At 46.5% G+C, this 24,414-nt stretch overlaps 1 protein-coding gene across 2 annotated transcripts; it reads right to left on the bottom strand.

Moving 5' to 3' along the window:
* Positions 1-5,907: 5,907 nt before the first annotated feature.
* Positions 5,908-24,400, bottom strand: EMC8 (ER membrane protein complex subunit 8). 2 transcript variants are annotated; one of them, XM_038538116.1, is made up of 5 exons: positions 24,045-24,400; positions 15,596-15,672; positions 7,630-7,699; positions 6,838-6,928; positions 5,908-6,377 (listed from the first exon to the last, which is right to left on the bottom strand). In XM_038538116.1, exons 1-5 carry the CDS (start codon positions 24,273-24,275, stop codon positions 6,205-6,207), a joined length of 642 nt encoding a protein of 213 aa, XP_038394044.1. In that variant the 5' UTR covers positions 24,276-24,400; the 3' UTR covers positions 5,908-6,204. The 2 variants fall into 2 exon arrangements, with proteins under 2 accessions (XP_038394044.1, XP_038394045.1); XM_038538117.1 differs by having other exon boundaries at positions 6,838-6,932; positions 24,045-24,399.
* Between the last annotated feature and the right edge of the window lie 14 nt (positions 24,401-24,414).

The following is a 24,414-nucleotide window of genomic DNA, read 5'->3' as shown; positions in this document are numbered from 1 at the left end:
ACAAGACAGGAAACAACAAATGTTGGCAAGGATGTGGAGATTCCTCAAGAAGTTGAAAATAGAGCTACCTTATGAACCAGCAATTGCACTACTGGGTATTAAGCCCAAAGACACAGATGAAGTGAAATGATGGGACACCTGCACCACAATGTTCATAGCAGCAACGTCCACAATGCCAAATGGTAGAAGGAGCCGGGATGTCCTTCGACAGATGAACGGATAAAGAAGACGTGGTTTATACATACGATGGAATATTACTCAGCCATCAGAAAGGATGAATACCTACCATTTACATCGATGTGGATAGAACTGGAGGGTATTATACTGAGTGAAGTAAGTCAATTGGAGAAAAACCATTATCATATGGTTTCACTCATATGCAAAATATAATAGTGAAAAGGGACCATTAGGGAAAGTAGGGAAATTGAGTGGGGAAAAACTAAAGAGGGAGACAAACCCTGAGAGACTCCTAACTCTGGGAAACAAACTGAGGGTTGTAGAAGGAGAGGTGGGGGGGAGGATGGGGTAACTGGGTGACGGGCACTGAGGAGGGCACTTGATGGGATGAGCACTGGGTATTACACTACATGTTGGCAAATTGAATAAAAAAGAAAAGAATATGTGCTGCAAACCTGCATTTCTTTAAAGCTCAAAAAACAGGCAGTACTAATCCAGGATGTGGGCATGAGGGACTCTTGGGTGTCAGTAGTGTTCTAAAGAGTCTCTCTCTATATATACATATATACGTGTGTGTGTATACTATTTTTTTTAAAAGATTTTATTTATTTGAGAGTGTGAGGAGGGAGAAGAGCAGAAGAAGAGGAAGAAGCAGACTCTGTGCTGAGTGCAGAGCCCGACGTAGTTTTCAATTCCACAACCCTGAGATCATGACTTGGATCTGAGCCAAAATCAAGCCACATGTTCAACCGACTGAGCCACCCAGGCGCCCCTAAGAGTCTATGTTTGAACTTGGTCGTGGTTATAGGAGCCTGTCCACTTCATTCACTTTGTGAAAATGCACTGAGCTACACATTTGTGATTTGCACTCTTTTCTGTATATGTTGTACCTCAATAAATACATTTCATTAAAACAAAAACACTCTTGACAAATATGTCTAAGATGGGAATACAGAGAATTTAGGACACGCATGTAAGTGGGCAACATAACACATAAAGGTGTTTCGTGGCACATCTCAAAAAATTTTAAAACTTCAGATTTCAGAAATAGAGAGCTCTGATATTTAGGGAGAGGTGATTGGAAGGATATTCAGAAAATGGGGAGAAGACTTTGCTTTCACAGTTTGTGTCTTTTGTTTGAGTTGATCTATAGTACATCTCTGTGGGCATGTCCTGATACACGGAGACCACGATGGGGCTCCTGGGACACGACAGTCTTGCTATGGAGCTGCCACCTGCAAGTGGGAAGTACAGGACCGATTCGAGACCAAACTGAAAGTTGAGGAGTAAGATACCTCACAAGGCAGAAGTGTAAGACACTGACTTTGCTCTACCACCCTGGGTCTAAGGCTCTGAGACTGTTCAGACGTTGGGAGTCTGGCATCACTGTTTTGTACTGCTCAAACGTGAAGCACACACTTTGTGCATTCTGTGGGCAATATGGTTTAAAAGAGAAAAAAATCAAAGAGCCTCCTGCAGTGACCAAGTTCACTCCGGAGCCCTGGATTTTGCCAGCCTGAGCCCCGTGGAGCTGTGAGGCTCTCAGCTGCTGCCCTAGCCATTTAGCAGTTTCAGAGAGGGTCAGCCTAATGGTCCAGTTCCTCAGGCTGGGCTGCCTGGGTACCACTGGATGAACCGCTGGATTTCTGTGGATCTGAAATTCTTCATGGTAAAGCATGGGTTTTGGTCAGAGATTAGGGTTTTTAAAACTGTGGCCTGAATCTAACTGCTCAAAATCGCAACTTTTGGGCCCCAAATCACAGTGAATTAGAATGCTTGGGGTCTGGGTCCATTTCCTAGTATTTTACTTGTATTTACACTTTCTACCTCTTAAAAGCTCCTCCAAGGTGCTTTTCATCTCAGCACCCAGGACATTAAAGGTGCTCAGGAGGTCGCTGCAGATCTGACTGCTTTCTGTCTTGTCTTCATGGAGGCAGGCAGGGGAATGGTGGAAGGGAGTGACGCTTCATCCTGGTTTTCTGCTGTGAGTGCACACTGATGTCACAGGAAGGGTGAAAATGTGTTAGCACCAGGGCCAGGGGTGGGAAGTCCAGGGGGAGTGAGAAAGAGAAAGACATCGCTTCTCTGCTCCTGGTCTCCCAGGAGATGGGCCGTACCCGAAGCCCTAGCCTCCCCTTCCCTTCTGGTCTGAGTCTCAGGCAAACACATGCACACCTAGGACCGGGTTACTGCCTGTAAAGTGCAGACGAGGCCCTGAAACATCACAGGGGGGTTGGGAAGATGAATGTAAAGGACAGAGGTTGCAAACACGGATGCTGTCGTTATCTTTTGAGAAGGGATGCTTTCATTCGCTCATGAAGTCACGGAGTGAATGTGCACTGGATATCTAGTATGAATAAGCACTTAGCTCCTGCTCAGTCTGGCCTGGAATTGTTAAAACGTTAGCAGAGAAGAGCTGTCTTCCACGTGGTGCCACCACACTCCACTAAGCGCTAACATGTGTATTCTTCCCTTTGGTCTTCATGACATTCCTGTGGACAGGCATTATCGCCTCATGTTTCAAATAAGACTCGAGACAACTTGCACACAGCTGCAGAGCTAAGGCGGCGAAGTTGGGATTCACACCTGGCCTTCTCGGGTCCTCATCACCACACACCTCCTCCCACCAGCTGGTACCAGACGCTGCTGCATTTTTGGAGTTACCTAAGAAGCAGGAAGTGAGGCACTGCTGGAGCCAAGAGGAAGATTCTTTTTGAGAAGATGCAGTGTTGAGAAATGAGCAACTCTTTCTTTGGAGAAGGGGACCTGGAGGGTACTAAATCTTCCCCACTCAGACCTCACTGCCTGAGGTACACTCAGGGAGCTTGTCAAACTGGCCAGTGTCCCGCCTTGGGACAGACTCCCCAGCTACTGTGGGCCGTGCCAGGCCACAGAACTCCACAATTAGTCTGAAATGCTATTATTTATAGGTTTATTAATGGTATCTGGAATGTTTGTTTGGACACCACTTAAATATACTGCGTTACTCTCTGCTTTGTGAGGCAACACATGTTTGGGCCAAAGGTTTCCTCTAGTCAAATTCAAGTGGATGCTTTGCTGGCACTTGTCACACTGCTTTGAAAGCAAAAGACCAAGAACAGAATTCCTGGCAGTTCTAAAGCTGGATGAGATCTCATATTCTAAAGAAAAATCTTCAGATCACAGCAAAGAAATGCCCACCCCAAATGTTAATCCTTAAGGAAAGAAAGGATCCTTAGAAGAATAGCAATTTATTCTAAGAAATGGCAAAGCTGATCAGGTTTTGCATCCTATTCAAAGATATCTTAGGCATTTTAAGAAGAAACAAATCATAATTATGAGGATAAAAATATTCGAGTTATCCCTTGGATTCTGAAGCATATGGGAAGTGAAGTCAGATTACTACACTGCCTGCCTGCGCATTGGCCCGGGAACACAAACCAACATTTTGTGCCAGGCCTTCTCCTGAATTGGAGGAAAAAGTCCAATGTTTAAGAGGCACTGACTTGATGGAAAGCCTCAAGGAATGTCAATTAGTAAAACGGAAGTCTACTTTTAGACTCAGCTCTCATCACTTCTCAGCGTTTTGGCTAAGATCAAGTGTAGACTCTGCTCTCTTCACTGAAATGGCTAAAATGTCCATGGGATATGGAGATGGATGCCAGTGGCTACTTTTCCTGTGTCTACCTACCATGATCTCATGAAGTAGCTACCAGTGTTATGACAGATACAAAGAGAAAAGGGGCAGTTTTAGAAATAGTTTCCTTAGCTGGGAATTACCATATGTGGGAACAATAGGTTTTCCAAGTACATGTGAGAAATAAGCTGTTCAACCAAAGCTAATTACACAAGGGCTTTTTACAACCAAGGTGGCCTAAAAATATCAGATCCCCAGAAAACAGACTTGTAAATTTAAATTGCTCAAGATTTTTAGGTTGTTTTCCATTCTGAATCAACCTAATTTAATTAGAATTAGCAAGGCTGTATTCCCCTTAGCAGGCATGCTGCTTTTCTTTGGGAAGTTCCTGCCAACTTTCCCTGAGTTCAGTGTCCCTGGTTGTTAAAGGTGACTGTGATTAGAAATGGGAATGACAGTTTTATCCGTTAATAATTTATCTGTCCTGCTCGTTTCTTACTGGAGGGGTGCCAAGGAAGAGACAACAGTGTCGGCCAGAATGATTCTGAGCATGGGGCTGGCTCTGAGTGGCAGCTCTACACATACCCGCCTCCCCGCCCCGCCTTCTGATCCCTTCAGATTCAAGTTAGAATAATTCAGGAACATCTATGATGGACAAAGATCTTTTCAGTAGACAAAAATACTTTGTGCCAGTTAAGTCTTTTCTATGAAAGGCAGAGTAGGAATATGAATGTGCAGCTACCTGGCAGGTTCTCACTTTTATCCCCAGGAGGGAAACACGAAGCTGGTCCTCAGGGCCAGGGAGGCTGTGGACCAGAGACTGCACAGCGAGCCTTCGAGGCAAGAGGAGGGGGGACCCAGCACAAGCTCCTGCTGTTTCTACAAGGACACAGGAGCTGGCACCTGCACTTTGGAAATTTTTTTAAAGATACATTCTTCCTCTTGGAATATTGAACATACTTCCTTCTGAAAATGTATGCCTGACTCAGCCACAGAAAGGGAACCTGGTTCCAGGCCGAAATCTGACCGAGGGTGGCACAACGGTCCTGGGAAGCTGGTGGGAAAACACATACAAGAGTTGCAGAGAGGTGAAAATGAGGGAAAACCAGAGTTGGTCTTTAAAATGCCTCCCAAATTCGCCTTAGCCACACCTTCATTCTGAATAGTTCTGCCAATTCCCCTTGACCTTGAGCTGCAGGTAGTACATGCTCGCTTTAATCCCAGGAAAAGAGCATTTTTCTGTGGTGAACGCTGGAGGTGATCCTTCTCCCTTTGTGAAACAAACACAAACCTAGTCGGAGTGAGGATTGCTCCTTGTGTTCTGTGACAGGCCGGGCGTCTGAGGCGAGAACGAGGAAGATGGAGCATGCCGACCCATCACCCCTCCTTCCTTGTCCGCACATGAAGTAATGCCGTCTTCAAAAATTAAGGGGAAGGTGTTGTTTGAAGAAAGGGCAAAGAGAATGACTCCTATAGGAAAGAATAAAGTGCAGCAGTGCCACAAAGTCTCCCCATCATCTCCTGTGATTGTGTTAAAAAGTGTGACCCAATGTTCCAACTATAAAAATTACAAACAGTGCTCTGCAAAACTCGGGGAGTCTAAGTTTTGTTTTGCTTTTGTTGCTTCAAATACAAAAGAAAACAATTATTTTGAGGACACAGAACCATTTAGATAATCAGGGAAATGAGTTAAGAGTTGGAACTGATTTTTGCCTCTTAAAGATCATCTTAATACAGTTCATTTTCCCAGTTTTGATTCCACAGGTTTACGAGCTTTCTGGTTGACTGAGAAGCATTACACCATGCTCTCCTCCAAGTTCCCATTACCAGTGGCGTCTGTTTTTACCCTTAACGATGAAGGTTTCTTAGGCAACAGTGGCATTATTCCCACTGTGTCGTTGCGGCAGCTACGTGAGCCCAACCGGTGTGGGGCAGCACTGTTCGCGGCCACAGCCTCCCAAGGGCAAAACGCTGAGTGCACGCCGATCCCAGCACTGGACGACACAAACCCCAACAGGATGAAAACTCGCACTCACTCACTCAAGTATAAGATCTGGGCTTTTTTCTCTTATAGGTAGTTCATAAGCCTTAAAAAGTATTCTCTGAAGATTATAAAAGGTTAGTTAAAACTCTTTAATAGGAATGATCTCGGACAAGCAGAAACAGCTTTGTTTTGGAGGATTAGAGCAACATACAACTGGGCAGGACTCCACAGGGCCGGTCAGATGGGAAAGTCTGCACCTCTTCTAGAGACTCTGCATTAAAAGATGGCTGATGGACATTCTGCCCTTTGTCAGGGCATATGCCACCTCCAAAAACTGTCGGCTTTCCACACAGGCTAGGAGAGATCTTATTTACATTAAAAAATAGCTTTCTTCTTCAGTGTAGTGGAAATGCCCAAAGACCAGTCACTAAAACCCCTCCCTAGCACAGATGTAGAACGGCTTTATTGATCTCTGGGTTTGTCCAGTCATTCCGAATGTCATCCAGGTGGTTGTCAAAATCCACAAGTGTTTCGTAGGACCGGCTGTCCAGGAGTGACGCTGAGATCCTCTGGGCCTCTGGCCAGTCTTCACAGTAATCACTATGACGTGAAATAGGAGAGATCAGCCTCTCAGCGAAAAACAGGTGGTTTTCCAACAGAGGACACAGAAAACCGGCCACATACCCACTGGTATAAAGGAAGACAATCAGGAATCCTAGCAAGACAAGTTTCAAACACCCAAAGAATGTGCACAAAGAATATGAAGCATGGTTAAGAAATAAAAGAGACACCCTCCAAACAAAAATCTAAAGAAGCTGGAGGGGGTGGTGGTGGAAGCTGAGTGATTATGAACCAAAACAAATGCCTGAGAGCGGTGCAGGCATTTGTTTTGGTTCATACCAAAACAGGTTCTTCCAGGGGTTGGAAGAACCAGAAGTAACACTCGAGCTCTCTCAGGAGCCAGGGAACATGCATGATTTCTGCATGAGGTTTCTACGCTGCCCTGGAGAACAGCCCACAGCATTCTGCACACAGGTCACCCCGAGAATGCAGCACTCACTAGTGTGGGTCCCTGCACCGCCATCTGTTTTCATGGTGTTCGTACACATGGATTGTAGGCACCACGCAGTCCATCGTAAACTTAGTGTTGTCTACCTGTGCACAAGACAAAGGATGCACTCGTGAACAGAGCTACATTTCTGGAAGTCCTCAGGCACCTCCTCATGGCACAGATGGAAACCCACCTCACAGCACGTGGACACCATGAATCTGACACATGCAATCACACCTCAGATATGGTCTAAGGTTAACTGTGTAATGTACAATAAATGCCAAGTACTATGGTTTTTCCATAAAAGCAGAGCTTCTGAATATTACTTCTTCCTTCCCTGTCAGAATTGTCTGAACTGAGCCTGTGCAACAAGGCTTTTGATCTTCGTGACAGTGCACCTGACTTCTTTCCCTTCGAGCTGTCGGCTAATTCAGTGGCTTCACACTTGAGTGTGCATCGGAATCATCTGGAAGCTTATTAAAGCCACCTGCTGGGCCCTGAGAATCTGCATTTCTGGCAAGTTCCCAAGTGGTGCTGATGCTGGCATAGAGACCCCCCACTATGAGAACCGCTGAGCGGGACTGCCTCCCCCTGTGGAGACAGGGAGCTTGCTGTGGCTGCAGTGGCATTCACACTGCGCCTGCGGAGTCTGCAGCCAGGAGGAGACCACAGAGGGTGGCACCGGCCTGCTGGAATGTCTGCAGAGAAGACCACTCGTGCGATAAAGCTCCATGTTAGTGCGAGAAGGCTAAGCAGCCGTCCTGGCAACAGAAAACATGACAGTACCCAAGAGAAACTCACCATGATGAGAGCAGTATCGCTGAAGCCCTCGGCGATTCTGGAGGCCACCTTTTCTGCGACCTGGTTCGGACTGCAAAAGACATGACAGTGAGCTGAGTCTCAGCTTCCACCATCCTGCATGGTCTCCCTATGGCAGGGCTAACGAGCACCAATATGAATGATACACCAATCACCTGTGTGTGCTCCTCATGCCACTCAGAGCGGCTTATGGCCATTGCAGGTACCAAGGATAGGGCATGCCATAAGGGCGACAGGGAATAAGGTGCAAAGCAGGTCCGTGCGTTCCAGAAGAGACACCTTCTAACCAGAAAGGCTCCCTGGAACTCCATAGAGAGCAGCCCCCACCCCTACCCCACCGGAGGCCACAGATCCCTGGTGTATGTGCCCATCCTCTGAGCTCCAGGTTGGATGCCTCCCAGGCTGCCTGCTCCACTGCACACTTGCAAAGGAATTCCGTCCACCTCTTAGCTGCAGGCAATCGAGCCATTTGTTTTTTAATTTAGAAAATTCCTAGGCCATTCCAAATCTTCTCTATTCTTGTCAGCCATCAAGAACCTGCTACCTTTAAGTCCATTAAATCAAGCTAGATGAGGCTCCCGCATCATCCCTGTGCCACCCCCCCACCATGCCCCAACTATTTTTTGATTCTGTATCAGGCAAAGGCCTCCTCTCATCCACAGGCCTCTCCATGCACACTTCCTCCTTAGGGGCTTCCTTTATGTCCTCTCCTCCCAGTGTCCCTGCTCTGCTGCCCAATTTGAGCCAGTCTTTTCCTTCTTAGGAAAAAATATTATTTAACTGGTTCCCTCTAGCCCCTGTCCAATTCTCTCCTTTCAACCATGTTTCGTGAACTTTAATATATCTTAATCTTTAATAAGCTGAGTCTTGTCCTGCAGTGCCTACCCCCTTAGCTTCAAGGGTCTGTACCCTGGAGTTCCGTCAAGCACCCCCACTCGCCCCAGCCACCCCACTGGAGCCTCCTGTGTCCAGGCTGCCGGCTGCTCTAGTTTCTCTGGTTTCCTACTCTTCTTTGATTCCTCACCAGCTGTCCCAAACTCCCTCCTTGCCTCGGCTTCTGTCTGCCCTGCCATCCGCTGTGTTTAGGTTATCATTCCACACTTGGGTTTCAAAAATTGCTTCCAAACTGGTCTCAATTTCTAGGCTCTTCTTATTTCACATATCCTGAAAACTCTCCTTAGATCAATTTTCTTAACTGTCTCCCTCACACACTCCTCCCCCTCGTTCACACTGTTCCCTGTTTGTGATGCCCTGCCATGCTGGTTTCTGCTTACTGAATTGCTTCCCATCTTTAATGCCCAGAAAACACCGTCCTCTATGGGAGGTCTTGTCAAACTGCCTCAGAGGGGGTCCATTTGTCCCGTCTCTAAACCCTACTTCTAAAGTGCTTTAACACCTAATCCTTGGCATGCAGTTATCTTTTTGTGCATCTTGTTTTCCCAGCACAATGAGAGCCTCAGCTTTTTTAAGCAAGAACTGAGCCATGTATATTTTAATGGCTGTAAAAAACACAATGATAATTGTGGGTTTACTTAAGGAAACATCCTATATAATTATGTTGTGATTGAGCTGGGAAAAAAAGATTAACAATGTTTTATGAAAATGAATTATTTTATCTAATTATTCTATTTTCACATTCAAAATTGAGAATTTGTAGTGATGTGCTGATTGTAAGTCTACAGGATTAAGGAAAAATGAACAGCAAAGCAGGTTCAAAGAGAAAGGGCCCCAGGGGTTCCTGTCCTTCAGGCCACCATGGAAAGCTCCACATGGCAGGGCTATACTGTGTTTACCCGGAGCTGGCAGGTGCACAGTTCCCATGGCTCCAATGGCAAATGGCAAGGAGTGGGGCTGGAGCCATGGAGGCCTTCCTGTTCATCCCTGAAATGTGCATGACACACACGATGACAACCCTAACTCACTTACACCTTAGGTGGAAAGGGAAAAAAAGTCAGCATTTGTGTAAAGCATCTACCATAAAGAAACTTACAAAACTATTATTCTGGGATGCCTGAGTGTCTCAGTAGGTTGAGTGTCTGCCTTTGGCTCAGGTCATGATCTCAGGGTCCTAGGATCGAGCCCTGCATTAGGTTCCTTGCTCAGTGAGGAGTCTGCTCTCTCCTCTCCAGCTCACCCCCTTGTGGGCCCAACATCCTTGCTCATGTTCTTTCAAATAAATAAAATCTTTAAAAAACAAAAACTATCATCTTAACATTTATGATGATCATCTTTAGACAGAGACTTTTATCAGGAAGGGGGTTAAGAAACATTCATTAAAAACAAGAACTAGGGGATCCCTGGGTGGCTCAGTGGTTTAGCGCCTGCCTTTGGCCCAGGGCGCGGTCTTGGAGTCCCAGGATCGAGTCCCACGTCGGGCTCCTGGCATGGAGCCTGCTTCTCTCTCTGCCTGCCTCTCTCTCTCTATCATGAATAAATAAATAAAATCTTAAAAAATAAAAAAATAAAAACAAGAACTAGGGCAGCCTCGATGGCACAGTGATTTAGCGCTGTCTGAGGCCTTGGGTGTGATCCCGGAGACCCGGGATCGAGTCCCGCATCGGGCTTCCTGTATGGAGCCTGCTTCTCCCTCTGCCTGTGTCTCTATGAATAAATAAAATCTTAAAAACAAAAACAAAACAAAAACAAGAACTACCATGCAGATTCTCAAGAACTCAAATTTAAAATGTATTCTTTTAAAAAAATTTTTAAAATATTTATTCATGAGAGACACACACACACAGAGGGCTGCACTAAAATGTATTCTTGATAAAGTTAAAATTGTAGTTAATGATTTGAAAAAGGATTTGAAAGAATTGCCAATTTTGTCTACATTTTTTGGTATTATTTACTTTGTCTCAAATGCTGACTTGCCCCAGCCCTAACTGCATTTCTAATGTACAACTATCATCACATGATGATAGTAAGGTCACTATTTTGCTTATTAGGCTGTATCAACTCTGTTCCCATGAAGCCTCAGTGGTCAAATAAAACTGCAGATACCACTTTACACCCCCCCCCCCCCAAACTAGCACAAAGCCAGGCATTCACTTGAACTGAGATCTCTATTCTTGATCTAAAAGCTATTAACTGGGCAGCCCGGGTGGCTCAGTGGTTTAGCGCCCCCAGGGCGTGATCCTGGAGACCCGGATCGAGTCCCACATCGGGCTCCCTGCATGGAGCCTGCTTCTCCCTCTGCCTGTGTCTGTGCCCCTCTCTCTGTGTCTCTCATGAGTAAATAAATAAAATCTTAAAAAAAAAAAAAAAAAAAAAAAAGCTGTTAACTGAGCATCTAACCTCAGACCAGGACACTGTGCCTGGTGCTGACGTTTACCCACTTGAAATGCAAAGCAGAAAGCAAAACACCAGCAATTAGGAAGTGCTCTAACAAAACCTGACATAATGACCTGAAGTTTAGTAAATAAGTGAAAGTGTTACAAGCACCTTACATTTCTTTTTACAACATAAAACACTGATTTTTTAAAACTATGTTTCCTATGCTGTACTTTTATCTCTGTGACTTATTTTATTTATTTTTTTACTTATTTATTTTATAACTGGAAGTTTATACCTCTTAATCCCCTTCTATTTTCCCCCTCCCCCTGGTGACCACCAATTTGCTCTTTGTAGTTATGAGCCTTTTAAATTTAATTAATTAGTTTACAGCTATTTTAAAGATTTTTTACTTTTTTTTTTAAAAGATTTAATTTATTTTATTCATAGACATAGAGAGAGAGAGGCAGAGACACAAGGCTCCACACAGGGAGCCCAACGTGGGACTCGATCCTGGGTCTCCAGGATCACACCCCAGGCTGCAGGCGGCGCCAAACCACTGAGCCACTGGGGCTGCCCCGATTTTTTACTTTTAATATATTTTTTTTCTTTATTTATTTATGATAGTCACACAGAGAGAGAGAGAGAGAGAGAGAGAGAGGCAGAGACACAGGCAGAGGGAAAAGCAGGCTCCATGCACCGGGAGCCCGACGTGGGATTCAATCCTGGGTCTCCAGGATCGCGCCCTGGGCCAAAGGCAGGCGTCAAACCGCTGCGCCACCCAGGGATCCCGATTTTTTACTTTTAAGTAATCTCTATACCACCTGGGGCCTGAACTCACAACCAAGAGATCAAGATTTGCACGGTCCACAGAGTGAGCCAGCCAGGTGCCCCAAAACTTGGGTTTGTTTTTTAGATTCCACATGTAAGTGAAATCATATAGTATTTATCTTTCTCTTATTTCACTTAGCTTAGTATCTGTAGGTCCATCCACATTGTCGTAATGGCAAGATCTCATTCTATTTCATGGCTGAGTACTAGTCTATGGATATATTCACATCTTCTGTGTCCATTCATCCATGGACGGACACGGGCGGTTTCCACGTCTTGGCTGTTATAAATAGTGGTATGGCAAATGTAGGGGTGCACATCTTTCCTGATTGTTTTCATTTTCTTTGGTTAAATATCCATTAGTGGAATTAGTGAATCATATGGTATTTGGGGAACCTCCATACAGTTTTTCACAGAGGTTGCACCAATATTCCTACCAACAGTGCAGAGGATTCCCTTTTTTCCACATCCCCCACCAACACTTGGTATTTCTTGTGTTTCTGATTCTAGCCCTTCTGACTGGTGTGAGGTGACATCTTACTGTGGTTTTGATAGGCATTTCCCTGATGATCAATGATGCTGAGCATCCTCTCTCTTGGGTCTGTTGTGCTATCTGTAGGTCTTCTTTGGAAAAATGTCTATTGAGGTCATCTGTCCATTTTTTATTGTTTGCTTCTTTTGGGGTTTTGAGTTGTGTAAGTTCTTCATATATATATATATATATATATATAGTATGTATGTATATATACATACATACATACATATATATTTTAAGATTTTATTGATTTATTCATGAGAGACAGAAAGAGAGGCAGAGACACAAGCAGAGGGAGGAGAAGCAGGCTCCATGCAAGGCGCCCGATGCGGGACTCGATCCCAGGAATCCAGGATCATGTCCTGCGCCAAAGGCAGACGCTCAACCACTGAGCCACCCAGGCGTCCCTCTTCATATATTTTGGATATTGACCCCATATGGGATATATCATTTGCATACACCTTCTCCCATTCAGTATCCTGCCTTTTTGTTTTGATGATGGTTTCCTTTGCCATGCAAAAGCTTTTTATTTTCGTGTAGTCCCAAGAGTTTGTCTGAATGATCCTTTTTTCAAAAAAGTCATCATGGGACTAGTAATAGTACAAGCTTCTACTTTGAACCAAGCACAAAGCTAAACATGGTGTATGTTGCTTCACTATGTCCTCAAGACCAACTTCTGAGGCATAAGCTTTTACTGCCATTTTACAGATAGGACCACCAAGGCCCTTGGAGGTAAATCAAAAGTCAGCTAAGATTTGAATCCAAGTCTATCCAGCTCTAAGACTGAGAGACACTGTTAATCAGCTGCTATTTCTAAAGGAAAAGCAACTTTTTAGCTAAGTCTGGCTGAAGAGAGAAGTGAAGACTTTCCAGGAGAGGAAAATAGTATTCAAGAAGAGAAATTAGCATAATCACAGCTCCTGGGCTTCCAAGCTGTTTGGCCTTTGTGCAGTGACCATCTCTAGCTGGACTTTCTTCACTTGAGTGTCCTTGTGATAGTTAGACAGGAGGGCGCCAGTAAATCCTAACATAGCAATGGCACAGACACCAAGTCCAGTAGAGACTCTTCAGAAGGGACTCAAGGGTGAGTGGGCACTCTTGTTCCCCAGCTCATGTTTAATATCACTACAGACCTGACAAGGGTCTGTTAGTAGGCAGTTAAACATAGACATCAATAGGGGAATGTAAAACCTCCTTGAGTAGAGCAAGTGAAGGAACCGTGAAAGTCTAGAAGTTCTGAGCAGCACGAAAATGGTGTCTGAGTAGAATTCTGGACTGGGCCAGAATGAGGTCCAAAAAGAGGCAGGAGGGGATCCCTGGGTGGCTCAGTGGATTAGCGCCTGCCTTCGGCCTGGGGCATGATCCTGGTGTCCAGGATCAAGTCCTGCATTGGGCTCCCTGCATGGGGCCTGCTTCTCCCTCTGCCTGTGTCTCTGCCTCTCTCTCTCTCTGTCTCTCATGAATAAATAAATGGAATCTTAAAAAACAAACAAACAAAAAGAGGCAGGAAGACAGAGCTGTGAGCCAAATGAGGCACGCAGCAGGTAAGAGCAGTGCATATACATTTGGGGCAACCATGTGAGGCGAGGAGTTGAGGTGTGGTGGGAGGAAAGGGAGGCATCTACACTCAACAAACTGGTGACATTGCCTCCTGCCTGGTCTCCTTGTCTTTCTGCAAGAGCAGCTGCTCAGTTCAGGAAACACTCCTTCCAAGGACAGCTCCCCACTGCTTATACTGAAAGTTGGAAGGCTTTAGAGTCCTACCTTTACAGTGTCACCTTCTAGCCATTTCCCTGTGCACACCCAGGCTCCTGTTTCCACCTTCTGGCTACCTCACTCTGTCCCCTCTCTGGACGCTCATCCTTCCTGTTCTCCACATGTGCACCTGACAAGACTCCACCCACTCCCGGGCATTCAAATGACACCCCTCCCTAAGGGCTGCTTTGGCCATCCCAGTGGAGGAGTTCCCCATCGCACTTGCTATCACAGCCTGTGCACCACCATCAGGGCACGTGACCTCAGGCTGGCACTACAGTCCTACACTGGCACCATCTCCCATGTACAATCCAGCAACCTGAAGGCAAAGGCCAAGAATGTTTAGCTCCTGTTCAGCAGAGCCTGGCCCAGGATCTTTTGTGTAACACAGACCAAGACCAACAAGGGCCCTGTGAGTAGGCTCTGGAGGAGAGATGGAAGTGTGGGAGGTGGGTGGGATAAAATGGAGAAAGGGGTCCTAGAAAGAGTGAGGTTGTAAAAGTGGTGGGTCCTGGGACCACAGAGGCCCTGTGTGTTGTTGTCCAAGTGGGGGTTTTAACAGCATTGTGTTGGTTACCCTCCCTCTGAGTCCTGACTGGTGCATTTGTGCCTTATTGACAGCAGCACTCAGGCACCAGCTTACTGTATATTTCCAAACATACTGAGTCCACCCTCTTGCCTATGCTGAGCACATAACTCCAGGCGGCTTTTTGGTCTGCGATCCTCCACTGCAGCCCCTAACTGCTTGGACACTGGAGTCAGTTGGCTCTATTTGACAATGTGAGGAGAGCATGAGAGCGCCGTGCTGGAGACCGCCCATCTTGGCTTCCAGGTGGAGGAAATCACAGGGAGGTCAGGGTAGTGACTCTTCTGGGGCTTTCCCTATCAGGTCATACGTAGCAGGTTGGCTGCTGGCTATGTCCCTAAACTTCTTTACCACTCTCTGCTTCCCTGTCCCTTCTGGGCCCCAGGATGGTACTGCCTTCTGTCATAGCACTACCCTGTGAGCCTATTCCTTAGGAAACCACCCACTGTTGAGTTCTCTTGCAATCACTCTAACTCCAGTGTGGCACTGGTTTTTCTGTTGAGACACAGACTAAGGCAGAAAGAAAGCAGATTTGCTCATTAGTGAGAATTAGAGGGCGACATGTGAAGGAGCTATCAGCACTACATTTTCATCACAGTATCAGACCCTAAAAGCACCAAATTTAAAAGTCATTTTATTTGTCCCCAAAGAGAACAATATTCTTTCTGCATGCTCTGCTTTACATCATTCTTAGTTGGGACAGAAATTGGAGGCCCCTGACTGTTGCTTTCATTGTATGAACTTTCTTGAAGCAAAATAAAGAAGATACAAAACATAATCTCAGATTAATATAAGTGCTGGGATTTCTGTTGTTTGGAATTATTCACACTACAGTTCCCCTCACACACCAGAAACAAGCACAGAAGGCAGGGATGGGTTTTGTTCTCACTGAGCCTACAGAATGTCAAAAGGGGTATCAGAGATGTCACATGATCATTCTTTCAGACCAGAGGGTTTTTGCACCGACATACCTGGCATCCTTGACTCGTTCATTAGCTTGATAATAACCAGCAATCACATAGCTATTATCTTTGCACCATGAATCAATCTGAAAGAGAAACAAAAATTGGGAAGAAAAGATGAACGATTTTCCCTTAAACGTCACCTCTTAATACTCAGAGGAGACTCTGCCCTCCCACCCCACCCCAAATGCTGGGACAAGACACATATAATCCCTGAATCTTTCTCCCCATGAGAAGGGTCACACCAGCTTGCTGTCCATGGTCTGTGGGAGGGCACAGAAAACAGAGAGAGTGGCCTCACCCTCATTGCGGGGCCCCAGTGCCCACAGTGTACAAGTGCAGCACCGTGGGGAAGTGGGGCCATCTTTACGCACCTGCTCTTAAGATATAAAGAATGGAGGATTCTGGGGCTTGAGTAAGCCCTTCAGATCACTGAAGTTAAACCTTCATAGATAAGCAAACTAAAACTCAGAGGTGTCCTCAATTTGCACAGCCAGGGAGCAGAGCCAGAATGGGAACTTCAGTCTCTTGAAACCAAGTCTTTTACTATTAAATTTAAATTTCTGTATTCCTAGCAACTAACCATGAGAAACACTTCATGCTGGCATGTGGGGTAAACAGGCACATGTGCACGTGTGCGTGGGCAGATGCAAGCAGGGGTGTTTACACACATGTGCACATATACTCTCCTATTCAATTCCCTGTAGCATGCTTTTTATTTATTTATTTATTTATTTATTTATTTATTTATTTATTTATTTATTTATTTATTTTTAAGATTTTATTTGTTTATTCATGAGAAACAGAGAGAGAGGCAGAGACACAGGCAGAGGGAGAAGCAGGCTCCATGCAGGGAGGCGGATGTGGGACTTGATCCCGGGGTCTCCAGGATCATGCCCTGGGCCGAAGGTGGCGCTAAACCAGCTGAGCCACCCAGGCTGCCCCTGTAGCATGCTTTTAAATGGGAGCATGGCTGCAGACTTTCAAAGTTTTTGTCTGTTTTATAACGCCACTCATCCCTCATCAGATTTAGCTTCCTGCAGGTCTAATGCTATTATTAAAAACAATAAAAGGTCATCCTAACGTTTTGCCATTACGGAATTTTAATAACATACTGCAATAAATTCTATTTTCAGTCTGAAGAGGAAATAAAATCGATCCTTGTTTTTCATAGTAAATTAACTAGTTAAAAATATTCTTTTTTCCTTTTCTTTAATCAAACGAACAGTTGTGTTGTTCTTTCTCTTGAATTCTGGTTTCGGGCTCAGGCAATATCCCCTACGACTACAAGCAGACTTCACAAGAAGTCCAAGGTTCCCTGGCTTGCACAAGGCTTAGAATAATAATCCTGGCCTCTTAAGAACTCACAAATTACCATATTGGGTCAAAACCAAGGCTCACTGAACCCATTAGATGTTTTGGTCATCCATCCAAAAGATTAGGGCAATGTCTCCAAAATATTTATGAAATGGCTCTTTTCACTGTAACTTTGCTGCAAATTACTCCCAAATCACTTATATTTTACTTCTTTCACCTGTTAAAGGATTGGGTTCCAGAAATACTGTTGTTGCTTACAGTGGCAATTTATTTCCTTTTCCTCTAAACCTGTTGGTTTGTATCACTAAAAGGCAGAGCCTAGCTCTAAAATCTGGCATCTGCCCCATTCCCTGACCTCGAATTCAGAGGATTAGCCTCCCCTTCAGCGCACCCCTCTCAGCCCTTGCTTCTACTCAAAGACCAGCCTCTTGAGTGTGTCCTTGCTGCCCATGTGGGTGTTCCTCTCCTTGCTCTCTGGTGAGGCTTGTCCTTCTATCCAGAGTCAGAACTAAAGATAAGTTTAAAATGGTCATCAGGGCTGATTCCTTCGGGAAGCTTCTGGGGAGAATCTGCTCCTTGTCTCGTCCAGCCTCTAGAGGTCACCCACATTCCTTGACTGGTGGCTGCATCATTCTGACCTCTGCTTCTGTTGTCATATCTCCTTTCTCTGGCCCTGTCTCTCTTGTCTCCTTCTTATAAGAACCCTTAGGATTACATGGAGACTCATCAGATAATCCATGTTCATCTCGCCTCAAGATCCTTATCTTAATCTCATCTGCAAAGTCCCTTTGCCAAGTAAGGTCATGTATTAATGGGTCTGAGCATTAGGATGTGGATGTGTTGGGGGATCATTTTTGGCTGACTGCATTTAATATAAGGATTATTAGTTATATTAAAAATAATATAATAATCTGACTACTCCAGGAGCAGTCTTTAGTGAGCACTCTAAGCTGCACCCAGATCCCTTCTTGGGCTGGAGGCAACAGTTCAGGACTTGTCTCCCAGCAATGCACATGGTATCACCTTGTGTCTGTGTTCAGGGAACACAAAAAGTACCTGATGTGAAAGTGATTCTTGTAACAAACGTAAGGGCCTAACCAATTCCAGCAGAAAAATAGGGTCATGAATTTGGACTTCTAGAACTTTCAACAGAACTCTCTGAAGAGGCTGCCCTAGAAGTGAACCAGGTCATAAAAGCACTGGCTTGGTTTTAAAACTTGAATGATTCAAACAAGGACAACCAAGTTAACTGTAAAGATACCTTTATTTTTTAAAGATTTATTTGAGAGAGAGACAGATAGTACGTGGGTGTGTGGGAGCAGTGGGAGAAGCAGAGGGAGAGAATCCCCCAGCAGATTCCCACTGAACACAGAAAACTACATGGGGCTTGATCCCACAACCCATGAGCTTATGACCTGAGCCAAAACCAAGAGTCAAGGCACTGAACTGACTGAGCCATCCAGGTGCCCCTGTAAGGATGCTTACGATGGGCATACACTGCCTGTCTGCAGCTGTCCAGCTAGACATATAACTGAAAAATGGAAAACACAACAGGGTGGATGTAGAACTAAGGGCTCCCACCAGGCATCAAAGCCCATAGAGGTCAGGTGAATCAGTTTTAATAAGATGGAAGAGTTTTCTTTGACAGTTTCAACAAAGGAACCAGACCTCATGGGTGAGAGTGATCTGGAGTGTGGTACAAGTTGGTGAGCAGAAACGAGCAGCATGAGCAGGGGAAGCAAGGATAGGGTAGGGAGGTCTTGAGGAGGTTCAGAATCCTGCAGAAAGCCCAAGGGGCTGGTTAAATGAAAAAAATTAGTGGATTTAAGAGGCAGCTTGCTCAGTCAAGGCAACTCGTGCCCAAGCGGGACAGGTCAAGGCAAAAGAACTGAGCAGCTGTCTGACCTCTGTTCTCTGTGAATCTATTTTCCATTTTCCCTGCTCTCCTGCAACACAACCTGTGAACAATCCAAATTAAGAGAACAGCTCAGGACACACTCTGAAACCTGATGTCAACTTAGTATAAGTGACTCTGCATACAGGGTCCAAATTCCACATTTACTTTGTAGTTTCTTCTGTCTTTCTAGGGAAAGGGGGACACTTTACTGTGCATAAGGGTTTCTGGCTCATACTACCTAAATACATAGGAGAACTATGAAAGGCACAAGGCCCTACTCATTCATTTCCAGTTCAGCTCTGCACAAAGAAACCAGCTTCTCGGATGGCTCAGTGGCTGAGCATCTGCCTTTGGTTCAGGATGTGATCCCACAGTCCCAGGATCAAGTCCCACATCGGGCTCCCTGCATGGAGCGTGCTTCTCCATCTGCCTACATCTCTGCCTCTCTCTGCCTCTCATGAATAAATAAATAAAATCTTAAAAAAAAAAAAAAGAAAGTAACTAGCTTCTCAGCAAACTTGCTAGCATTTGCATGTGTGATACTGTAATTTTCAAAGCACTATTACCTACCTTCTGTGACTATAACATTGCCATGAAGCAGCTAAAGCAGGGAACTCATAGGAGCCACTCTGAAGAGGGTGTCACTCCCACACCTGCCACTTACAAGTTGAGGATGTCTGTGAGCCTTGCTGCCTACAGCAATAAGCAGGTTTGGGGAGTCTAAGGAGAGGACGTGCTGAATTAACTGAGAAGAAAAGCTCCTTCTCAAGTGGGATGCCGGTTTTTCTATGGAACAGAAAGGAACTGGAGCCATGAAAGAAGAGGTCCCAGGTAAGTGGGACGGGGAGGATGAAATTTAGAGGGAAGAACTGAAAAGAGGACCAAGAACAGCCATTTCCCTCTCCCAGGCTAGCATGTGAATGTTCTGGAGATAATGGGGGCAGAATAAGTAGGGGGTTTAGGAAAGAGCCAGAGGACAGTAGCCCATGCAAATGAGCAGAGACAAGGCACATGTGAGGCAGCAGAAAGAATTCTGGACTGAAATCAAAGTGACTAGACCAACTGGTAAATAAGAAAGTCATCTTGGCAGAATGTAATCAAAAGCTGCTCCAAAGAACCAGGAAATCAACGAGGAGAAAAAGACAAAAAGGGATTAGAGAAACAGCAGGTCTATGCTAATTTTTCTGCTAAAATTTTATGGGTTTTTGCTATTAGAAATAATTCTGTCACTACTTACGTCAAAGGGTTATAAGGATAAATAACAGGCATAAGTACTTAAAAAAAAAATGAAAAGCACCCAGAAATGAAAGGATTTTTTTTAAAATGGAAAATCATAATGAAAAGCTTTTCAAAGGAATCTACCGCTGCCCTGTGATGGACTGCATATCAAGTCAGTCTTTCCCACTTACTAAAAATAATCACAACATGAAACTCTCTGAATAGAAAAAAGCCATGAGAATAAAAGCCTCATTTATAGTTTCATGGATTTAGAAGCTTTAGTAAAATCACATCTACCATAGCTGATATATTGATAAACTACAGCTCCATATGCTGAGATTTTTCATTGCCTTCAGGTTATAAATTTGCTAAGTCAAAATCTGAATGGCACAAAAATAAATAGCTTAATTGAAATAAAAATTTTTCAGATGGAGGCACCTGAGTGGCTCAGTCGGTTAAGTGTCCAACCCTTGATCTCAGCTAAGGTCTTGACCTCAGGGTCGTGAGTTCAAGCCACATGCTGGGCTCCATGCTGGGTGTGGAGCCTACTTAAAAAAAAAAAAAAAAAGTTGTGGCATAGAATCCAGTTTAGACTAGACTTTGCAGACTGGGAGCCTCAAACACTAACAGGCGTGTCTGAAGGAAGTGCTGCAAGCTGAGAGTGAGGGCAGAGTGTAATGACACAGGGGAGCAAGACCAAAACAGAGCCTCATGCAGTGCCCCTCCCCGTCCTGGGAGGCTGAAGGCAATAGGCCATTTTAAGAGTCAAGGTATCTTCTGGGTATTTTCCCTCTCCAAGTGGTTTGGGAGGCTGCTCTGCTCCTCTGGGAAAATTCATGTAAAGGTGACTCCAACACAGTTGTTTATAGTTCCTATGTTTAATTTCCTCAAGAGATGTATTTATATCTTATAATAGTAATATAATGTTTTAACTGTAAAGCTTACTTAAAAATGAGAGGCACTAGTAATACTTTGACAATTCCAAGTGAGGTTCAAGTTTGTCTTTAAGATGCTTAGATATTTCTGATAGGATTTTTTTTAAGTAAGATTTTATTTATTCATGAGAAACACAGAGAGAAAGAGAGGCAGAGACACAGGCAGAGGGAGAAGCAGGCTCCACACAGGGAGCTCGACACGGGACCCAATCCCGGGTCCTCAGGATCACGCCCTGGGCCGAAGGCGGCGCCAAACCGCGCTAAGCCACCAGGGCTGCCCTGATAGGATTTTTTAAAAAAATTTATTTATTTATTTATGATAGTCACACACACAGAGAGAGAGGTAGAGACATAGGCAGAGGGAGAAGCAGGCTCCATGCACCAGGAGCCTGACGTGGGATTCGATCCCGGGTCTCCAGGATCGTGCCCTGGGCCAAAGGCAGGCGCCAAACCGCTGCGCCACCCAGGGATCCAGGATTTTTTTTTTTAAGATTTTATTTATTTATTCATGAGAAACACAGAGAGAAAGAGAGGCAGAGACACAGGCAGAGACACAGGCAGAGGGAGAAGCAGGCTCCACACAGGGAGCCCGACGTGGGACTCGATCCGGAGTCTCCAGGATCACACTCCAGGCCGAAGGCGGCGCCAAACCGCTAAGCCACCAGGGCTGCCCTCTGATAGGATTTTAAATGGATTTAAAGCAACACACCTCTCCCCTCTGGCAACTCCTCAGCTAGACTGCCCAACTCTTCTTCTTTTTTTTTTTTTTTTAAAGATTTTATTTATTTATTCATGACAGACACAGAGAGACAGAGAGAGAGAGAGAGAGAGAGAGAGAGAGAGAGAGAGAGAGAGAGGCAGAGACACAGGCAGAGGGAGAAGCAGGCTCCATGCAGGGAGCCCAATGTGGGACTTGATTCTGGGTCTCCAGGATCACGCCCTGGGCCGAAGGCAGGTGCTAAACCGCTGAGCCACCCAGGGATCCCCTGCCCAACTCTTCTACCATCCACCCTGTGGAAGCAACAGTTGCTCAGGCTTCTATCATAGCTCCCTCCTCGTCGCACATGCTGCTCCTGCCAATATGGCCTGCTCTCACGGCTTCAACAGTCACTGAGAAGCTACTGGTTCTCAATCTACGTCTCCAGCCCATCCATCTTCTAAATTCCAGATCCATTTCTCAACACCAGAAACTAGGTCATCTTCATTTGGCACCACTATGTCCAATGCATAAGTCAGACACTGAGGTGTCCTCCTTGTTTCCTTCTCCCTATGTCCACATGCAATTCGTCACTGAGTCCTGTGGATTAGATTCTTCCTCCTGGTTCTCTGTGATCTGTCTCCTCTGCAGCCACACTGTGCTCAGTGTAGATCACCTCTCTGGCTTCTGGTCTTGTATGCACTCTGCCTCCTTGCTGCAGGCTGCAGTGATCACTCTGGGACACGTCCAACTGTGCAACTCTCCCCCAGGGGCTTCTCTCTGTCCTCACGATGGTACCCCAACTCCACTGTGTGATCTGCCAAGTTGCTGTACAATGACACCTGTCTATTGCTTACCTCTCTCTGCCCCCAGTCCCTTTACATGCCACGCTCTAGCCCCACCCCCATTTCCTCCTGGCCTTTGCACACACACTGGTTCCTCTGACTTGAACGCTCTCCCCTCAACTCCCCCAACGCCTGCCCCCCAGTTACTATGGCTGGCCCACTGTGTCACTCCTTGCATGTCCATTTCTCCAGGCAGCTGCCTTCCTGGACTCTGCAAGCCTGGGTTAGCTTTGGACCTTTCACCACTTTCTGCCTGAGCCCACATGTGACACTTATTCTTTGGTACTGTGTACTTTGTGTTTTCCTGCAGGCTCAAGTGCTAAGCATGTGCTGTGATCCACAGCCACGTCCCTCCTCCAGCATAGGCCTGGCACACTGTTGGAAAACCGAATGCTCCCGGTAAATCTAGTTCCCTGCAAGTGACTGCACTTCACATAACCAATCAGCCTGCAATCCCCGAGAACAGAATAGTTAAGGCATTGAGTGAAAAGACTTGCATTAAAACATACACACGCACCCCCCAGTGACGACTTGGTACTGACAGCACATTTCTTTAGGAGCTAAACTGACTGATTTTCTAAAGGTCCTACCTACATCCTCTCCAGAGGTGATCTGAAGAAATTCATACAGCGGCTGCATGTAACAGGCACTCAAAGATGTGCCTGGTAACTTTAGGGTAGGACCGTTTGCCCAGGGACACTTCCTGCTTACCAAGATTTACGTAGATGTCATAATTAGGTGAATTATGAAACGGGTTCATTTCGCCTGAAACACAGACAACCGATCTCTGTCTACACCTCAGACTTACTACTTTTTCTAGGAACTAACTTTTTTCAGGCCCATAGCTCATATTTAAGTGAAAAGTAAACAGCACCTCAACTCAGGCACTGGGGTCGGTAGCTCGGAGGTTACAGCTGACGTCCCCAAGGCTCTAACAACTGGGTGGAACTTAGAGGTGGTCTTTTTTCCTCCACTGGCCACTAAAACCCAGACAGCACTGCCTAGAACTCACTCAGTTGCCGGCCAGGTGACGTGTGCGCTGAAGCTCCCCCCTCACCTCCCCCCCCCCCCCCGGGAAAGCGGCCGTTCAAGCAGACACCCCAGCGCCGTGGCTAAAAGGTCTCTAAAAGGTCTCGGCAATGTCACCGGGAGTCTCCAGCGCTTGAGCCCCCGGGGGGTGCAGTCTAGGGGCGTCGGGCTCTTGACCTCGAGGGGCTGAGTTCGAGCCCCACTCGGGGCACCGAGCTGACGGATCTGAACCCACGCGCGGAGTGTCGCCAGGTCAGCGGCGGGGTCGCACGGTCCAGGGGACGGGCGCCTGCCACGCCGACCCCCCGAAGGCCCCGGCACCACCGTGTCCGCGCCGCGGCGGACCAGCCAGGAGGCCCGGCACAGCCACAGCCCCGACACGGGGGCGGGGGGCCTGCTTGCACGAAGGCCTCGGGTTCGAGGAACGCGACGTGGCCGGCCGCCTCCCGCGCCCCGGAGAGCGTCGGCCGCAGCGCTCCCTGTGCACCGCGGGGACCGCCCCCCCCCCCCCCCCGCTTACCAGCGTGAGGGCCACCTCCAGCATGGGGGCGAGGGCCAGGGTGCCGTGGAAGAGCGGGATGCAGTCCACGAAGAGCGTGTGGTGGGCGCCCGGGCCGCCCAGGGGCAGGTGCTCCTTGCGCGGCTTCTGCTTCTCGGCCACCAGCAGCCCGTTGACGGCGCAGTGGGGGTACTTGGCGCCGTGCAGCACCATCTTGCAGTAAGCCTGGGTGGTCAGCTTCACCCCGGGCATGCTGAGCCCGGCAGGGCCCCGGGTCCCCGCCCGGCCGATGCTGCGCTCCCGCCGGGGGAAACCGACGCGCGCCCGCCTCACTCGCTCTCCGCTCGCGCTTCGGGCCGGGCGCCGCCGTAAAGCGGCCTCTCGGCGCCGC

The sequence above is a fragment of the Canis lupus genome, chromosome 5 (genome assembly GCF_011100685.1).
Source record: "Canis lupus familiaris isolate Mischka breed German Shepherd chromosome 5, alternate assembly UU_Cfam_GSD_1.0, whole genome shotgun sequence".
Classification (NCBI taxonomy): Eukaryota; Metazoa; Chordata; class Mammalia; order Carnivora; family Canidae; genus Canis; species Canis lupus.
Note: the sequence above shows the minus strand (reverse complement) of the source record. Positions and strands in the feature narration are given on the sequence as shown.

Excerpts from the sequence above, each read along its gene's own strand:
- EMC8 (XM_038538116.1), bottom strand. The coding sequence starts at position 24,275 with ATGCCCGGGGTGAAGCTGACCACCCAGGCTTACTGCAAGATGGTGCTG. Across the intron at positions 15,673-24,044 it reads TGGAGGTGGCCCTCACGCTG|ATTGATTCATGGTGCAAAGA; the intron begins GTAAGCGGGGGG and ends TTTCTCTTTCAG. Across the intron at positions 6,929-7,629 it reads GCGATACTGCTCTCATCATG|ACAACACTAAGTTTACGATG; the intron begins GTGAGTTTCTCT and ends GTGCACAGGTAG.